Genomic DNA, 6,885 nt, shown 5'->3' with positions numbered 1-6,885 from the left:
ACTTCTTTGCTTAATGTATCTTTTTCATTTTCTAATATAATTCCAGTCATTTAAAAAAATAGAAATACTATAGTATCTTTATATTGAATTTATTTTTAATAATCATATTTTTCATTTTTGAATCTTACTCACCTTCTCAATTTTGAGATGAGAAGAAGCAACGATTTGATCCCTTTTTTTGGGGTTGAATGGAGGCATAAGTCATTTACCGTGGTGCATCCAAGTGAAAGGACTTTTTTTTTGGGGGGGGGGGGGGGGTAGCTTTAGATGGACACGAGGTTTGTTGGCATGAATGAGGGCTATGGGTTACTTTGTTGCAAAGTTTGAAGCTTAAGATATAGAAAGCGATAGCCCGTTCCAACGGTTGAAAATCCCACTATAGTTTAATTACAAGGGGACCTTAGGTTAAATTAAATTGCCTCCATTTTTTACTCTCTTTTTTTTTTCCTCGGAACAATATATTGAATAGGTTGTGAAGGAAGTTACCCCCAAGCACGCATTTTGCATGATCCCAATATTCGAAACTCGTCGCTATCTAGGCCCGCGGATTTGCTTGCCAGCCAAGTTTTTTTTTTTTGGAATAAAAATTGCTTTCAAAAAAGACAGCTTTAATCAAACACTGTTTAGAACTAAAGAGACCCCCTTAAGCTGTGCATTGGGGGAGCACAAATGCAGGAGGCACAATTTGTGCTTGCCTTCTCCTTCTTTAAAGTTTTCTCTTCTTTTTGAACCTACCCCCCATCCTACATTCTTGGTCTTTGCTTTATTTTTGAGAGTGTATATATATATATTCTCTCAATAAATATCTAGTATATATATACTAAATATTTCCCCTTCATTAATGCCCTTCCCATGCCCTAATCTTCTTCCATATTGACCATATCCTAAGCTTTTGCACTTCTAAATTTGATAATTCCACCAAGCTATTTATGCGCTTCTAGTGAGTTGTTGATATAACAAGGTTTGTTAACAGAGCAGATGGTGACTAGACTTCAACTAAGCATCTAAATTTAAATTTGCTTATGACTTTTGTGCCTTCATACTTATGTTGTTGAAGTGTTTTGGGCTTTGGTCTATGCCTTGAGGATTTGATCTTGTATTAAAAAGCTTGCAAGTCTCAAGTTATCCAATATTAAAATTTGTATAAGGTTGATTTTAAGCTATTCACAATCCTCTGGCCAGCTTCTGAGATAAGAAAGTGATATTAGGCTATCTTTGGAGTATCAAACACTTTCTTTAAGTGTTTTGAGTAATTAATGTGTGATATGATGAAATAAATGGTTTATTCAAGTAAACAGCAAAATAAACGTATGATGTCAAGAAGCTACAGATACATATTATTACAATGAATAATATAGTGTGGACCATATTATTCAATGGAAGACTTATTAAAATGTATTACATGTATTCATACAATATAATGAATAGGAATTTCATTCGTTTAATTTTTGTTTTTCAAGTGACTAGATCATATTATTCATTCCAAGTACTAGCTATATTTCTTGATAAATATGTATCATTTAGTATTATTACTTTAGTTTTGACTGCAAGCTCATGTGCTTGACCCTTTGTTCCCTCACTTGGTGGCTAGGCTGGCTAGAAACCGAATTTAACCTACCCATTCAAATTTGAAGACCCATCATGCGGCAATCAGTTAGAGCTGCAAGTGTGGGGGGGGGGGGTACTAAAAAGGTTGGAAGTACTCTTGTTTGCAGCTTGTCACAGTAGGAGGAGGCCGGCAAGCTGCAGTTTGCCAACACTATATACACAAGATAGATTTGATGATGATAGAATGGCAAGCCAAGGGTACTTGATGGAGGGTTAATCACTAGGTTAAGTGAGGTTTAAGAACATTGAATGGTTGGTGGGTTTACAGAGAGAAAGCTTAATTAGGGTGGTGGAGTTAGCAGGGGTGGCTAAATGATTATAAGGGTTTGATTAATTCTTGTGTGGGTTGTGTTAATTACTATGTAGTTGCAGTGAGGTGGTGTAGTAGTACTAATGTGAAGGCCGGTGAGGATGGCGATGGCCCCCTTGAGGCCAGAATGATGAGTACCTCCATAGAGTGGTCAAAATCACACACCTGCCACCCTTCTCACGTTCAAGGCCGCGCGTGCACACGGGTGGTCCTTGCACCCCCCCCCCCGCCTCTCTCTTAATTTAATTTTTTCCTTTCACATGATTTATATATTCATTTTGATACCTTTGATTTCTACCCTTATATCCCCCCCCCTCGCCTCTATCTTTTCTCCCCTCACCTCCCTCCAACCTTACCCACTTTCTTTCCCCCAATCTCCCCAACAAAAATTAAAATCAAAATCACCTCCCTTCTTTTACCTTTGATGCATTCCATTTGCCACTACCCACAAGCTACTTGGTGCCCTTTAGTTCACCACCTAGAATTCATCGTCAAAGAGGTGAAGTTTCGATTCTTTACATCATGATTGATTAGCTTGTTTGATCCTTAAAATCATGTATTCTTAAGTTGATCGGCATCAAAGTCCATAGCATATCTTGTGATTGACTACCTCATTATCATCACCACTTGATTACCTTCATTAATATGCATGCAATAATGTCAATAAGTGTTCCATTCTTGTAGCTCTCTGCACGTAACATTTCCGTTTTCTACTTTTTTGCACACACGTTAATGAAGATGGCAAGCAAGAGCTTAGCCTTGGAGCAAGCATTGGATAATTAGGAAAACGGGACACCATACTTATTGATGTTTAGAACCTTTTATAAGGTTAATATAGTTACAGATGCTGGAGTGCAGTAATTGCATGGAGAGCGTCTCTTAAAATTATATAAGGTGTATATTGCTTAGAGTAATTAAACATTGCCTTGATTGATTTTGCAGGCAAAAGGGTACAGTGGAAACCATACTTATTGATGTTTAGAACCTTTTTTACAAGGTTATTGCAGTAGATGATAGAGTGTAATAGCATGATCCATGTCTCTCAAAATTGCATGTTCACAAAGAGTTAACCATTATCTTGATTGATCTTGCAGAGCAGGCCAATCAAACGAGGTGGTGAGAAGCCTCATACAGTAATTTTTTAAAGCCAAAATGCAGCAATTTGGTCCGGGTAGTAATACTCTGTATGAAGATGGAGGCTACTTTGGCCGCTCGGAAGCTGGGTTCTCCATAGATGATAACACAGCTGCAAGCTGTGCAGGCTTTCTAGGCCTCGATGAGTGCTTAGACCGCCACCTCATGAAATCATCCGGATTAACACCTTTAAGTGAACTTAACCCTAATGGGGATTCAATAATTGGCCATGATCGGCTACATCAACATTTGGATTTTGAGCTAGAAGACAATGGCCAGCTTTTGCATGACATGCTTCAACAACAACAACAGCATCAGCAGCAGCAGCAGCAGCAGGCGCAACAGCAGCAAATTATTGCGCCTCCTTCTCCAACCCAACAGCAATCTGCAGCAGCCGCAAGTTGGGAAGAAAGCATCCATGTCCTACAAGAAATGCTTCTCCTTCAACAACACCAAGCCCTGCAATGCCCTCCCATAGTTAATGACCACCCATCTCCAAGCTTTCCTTCATCAATTTTCACTAACCCTGTGCTTAATCTCAATAACTCTAATATTAACCCTAATAATGCCAAATTCCCAGGTGAATCAGAGCTCTTAAGCCTTTTGCAACTGCCTAGATGCGCTTCTTCATCCATGCCTAGTTCTACCGATCAGGGCAGAAAGCTACCCATCTATAATTCTTCTAATCCCACAGATCCCTTGATTAATTACCATAATCCATCAATTAATTATGATCCTCATCTTCTTCAACAACAGCAGCAAGCATCATCTTTACCTTATCCAGTGTCATTGAAACATCTGCTTCAAAATCTCCCTCCCACCCATGCTAATGCTTCTACTAGCTCTACTCTGGTGCACCATCTTGATGGTGAAGAGATCAAAGAACCTACCACCACCTTCAATATTGAGGAAGGGCGCCAGTTTACAAGCCCACTTTTTGATTTCAAGAGAGACAACGTCAAAGGAGAGCCTCGAGGGATCAATCACTTTGCCACAGAACGCCAAAGAAGGGAGTATTTGAACGAGAAATATCAAACCTTGAGAAGCCTTGTCCCTAATCCCACCAAGGTATCACTAATTATGCATGGTATTAATTAGATAACCTTAATTGATTTGTCACCTTCTTGGCTGTTTTTTTTTAAGGATTATTAAACAACGATTATGGGGTTTACTTTCTTCCTAAGAAAAAGGTGCCCTAGGAAACTAAAAACAAAGTGAACGAGTATACTAAATGAAAATTAAGGAAACTGGTCATTGAAAGGGAAAAAAAAAGGTTTAAACCTTTAATCAAATAAAATAGATATGTAGAATAATGGAATAAAATGAAAAATAGGGAGATATATATGATTTTGCATTTTATAAGCTAAATAGTATAGATAAGTTTTGTTTTACGTAGGCTTATAGAAACGTAAAGCTCTTTATGTGGTAAGGAGCTACCCAAAGCAAATTTATCATGTGGTAAGGAGAGGGTGGAGGTACAGCCATTGTGTGTGTGTGTGTGTGTCTGAGTGAGTGAGTGAGTGAGTGAGAGAGAGAGAGAGAGAGATATGGCCAATGGCCATTGGTGTGTGCGTGTGTTTTTTTTTGGGGGGGGGGCGGGGGAGGGAGACAGAGATGCAGGCGACTGATCTGTGTGTGTGACAGAGAGAGAGAGAGGGGGGGCCACTGTGTGTGTGGGCGGGGCGGAGAGAGACTAGAGAGAGAGATGTGTGTGTGTGAGAAGAGGAGAGGGAGGGAGGGGGGCGGCGGCGCAGTGTGTGCGACTGATCTGTGTGTGTGACAGAGAGAGAGAGAGAGGGAGGGGGCCACTGTGTGTGTGGGCGGGGCGGAGAGAGACGAGAGAGAGAGGGAGAGCCACTGTACGCTGTGAGAAGAGGAGAGGGAGGGAGGGGGGCGGTGGCGTAGTGTGTGTGAGAGAGAGAGAGAGAGGGAGGGGAAAACTCCCGCCATGAAGAATCTCTTTTTTGAACTTTCAAAAGAATTGGAAGTTACTGTTGGAAGTGTGTGTGTTGCATGGACGTGCGTGTGCGTGTGTGCAGGCGGACAGGGCGTCGATAGTGCAGGACGCGATAGAGTACGTGAAGGAGCTGAAGAGGACGGTGCAGGAGCTCCAGATGCTGGTGCAGGAGAAGGGGAGGCAAGAGGAGGAGCAGCAGCAGCAGCTGCTACACATGAACAACAACAAGAAGAGGAAATTATCGTCAGACGAAAGCATGCAGGGTGGCGGGTTGGCCGCCGACGTCGAGAGCAGCTCGCACCCGCGTGCCACTGCAGGCGACAGTTCCTGCGGCCTGCTGCGCAGCTCCCTCCTGCAGCGCACATCGCAGCACGGCACTCACGTCGACGTCCGCATTGTCGAGGAGGAGGTGAACATCAAGCTCACCCAGAAGAAGAGGAAGCTGCCTCCTCAGCAGCAGCACCAGCCGCGTGTGAACCCTCTCTTGCTCGACGTAGTGGCCGCCCTCCATGACCTTCGCCTCGACCTACTAAGCGCCAATGGAGCCACCATCGGCGACCACCATGTCTTCATGCTCAACACCAAGGTCTCTAATTGCCCTTTTGAAATTCTTAAACTCTTAACCCTAATCCTGACCTAATCTAAATTAAGCAAATTCTCCAATCAATCGTCAAAATGTGCGACATAACAAAATAGTGCGCATTCTCTCTTACTCCTTAAATGAAGCACAGTATTTCAAAGCTCATAATTTCTCCATTTTTTGTTTCAAATTAAAAGTTGCAAAATTTACTATTGAACATTCATCATAACACTAATTTCGGATTATAAAAATCTCCTCACTAATCCATGGTGTGTTTATAACAGATCATAGAGGGCTCCTCAATATTTGCAGGCCAGGTTGCAACAAAGCTAATTGAAGCAGTAGATCGACAATTTTGTAATAATTATTTGCAGCCTTCTTACTAGAGTTTAATGTATTTCAATATTGCCACTACCGAGAATATTGCCACCTTTATAACCTTCACAGTGCCGGCAATGCATGACGATGATTTTTGCCTTTTTGGGTGGCAAACCTCCAAATTAAGCAATGTTTAACGAATGTTTCTCTAATCTAACATTATTGATGTCGAACCAATACAGTAAACTCCATGATCAATCATGTTTGTGACCGAAATTGCAGGTGTTCAAGAACTCACCATGATATTCATGATATTCTGGACACAATTGTATTTATGAATTGCATTACCAGCTAGCCAGGAATTATAATATAATTGTGTCCATAATACCATGATATTCATGGCATTATGGAAACAATTGCCTGCTATTTATGACTTCCAAAGGATTAAGGAGGTCTAACAAGTTTATTTGTGTCAAATTATTTGGGAGTAACATGCCCTTTAGAGTGTAGGTCTAGGAAGTGGGTTTTAAATGAGATTTTGGCTTAAATTTTAACCAGTTAAAATTACGAGCTCATCCATTACTACACTCATCGCTTCTTTATTCACTAATTAAAGCCTCAAGCAAGCCTCCTAGCTGATTTTTGATCTCATACTCGATTAAGAATATTATTGGGGTTTATTAACTGGCTTGCAAGGTAGCACACTCAGTAAGCACTAAGCTCATTCTTGTGGCATTCAAGATAGCCCAAGTACTAATTTGGTCTTTGCTCGTTGCTTCACCTTGCTTCTCGTGTTACTACATAGGACCTTAGTCAGGGGTAGTACACTTAGAAAAGAATTTATGTCGACTCCAAAAGCCTTGCACTGTGCACATGTTGCAAGCATTATTGCAGGCTTAAATCTAATTTTTTTCTCAATAAGCCTCGTAATTTGTGAAGTTTATAACTTTATTGTGAGGCCTTTTGGGAGGCTTATTG

The 6,885-nt window shown here is 41.0% G+C and overlaps 1 protein-coding gene across 1 annotated transcript; it reads left to right on the top strand.

The window, feature by feature from the left end:
• Window positions 1–3,070: 3,070 nt before the first annotated feature.
• Window positions 3,071–5,975, top strand: LOC147640317 (transcription factor bHLH10-like). The gene is made up of 4 exons (XM_086825123.1): window positions 3,071–4,120; window positions 5,092–5,172; window positions 5,215–5,595; window positions 5,874–5,975. Exons 1-4 carry the CDS (start codon window positions 3,071–3,073, stop codon window positions 5,973–5,975), a joined length of 1,614 nt encoding a protein of 537 aa, XP_086681249.1.
• Window positions 5,976–6,885: the final 910 nt, after the last annotated feature.

Source organism: Cibotium barometz, chromosome 3, assembly GCF_041138505.1.
Source record: "Cibotium barometz isolate CiBa-2024 chromosome 3, ASM4113850v1, whole genome shotgun sequence".
Classification (NCBI taxonomy): Eukaryota; Viridiplantae; Streptophyta; class Polypodiopsida; order Cyatheales; family Cibotiaceae; genus Cibotium; species Cibotium barometz.
This window is presented reverse-complemented; position numbering and strand designations above follow the sequence as displayed.

Excerpts from the sequence above, each read along its gene's own strand:
- LOC147640317 (XM_086825123.1), top strand. The coding sequence starts at position 3,071 with ATGCAGCAATTTGGTCCGGGTAGTAATACTCTGTATGAAGATGGAGGC. Across the intron at positions 4,121-5,091 it reads TTGTCCCTAATCCCACCAAG|GCGGACAGGGCGTCGATAGT; the intron begins GTATCACTAATT and ends GCGTGTGTGCAG. Across the intron at positions 5,596-5,873 it reads TCTTCATGCTCAACACCAAG|ATCATAGAGGGCTCCTCAAT; the intron begins GTCTCTAATTGC and ends TGTTTATAACAG.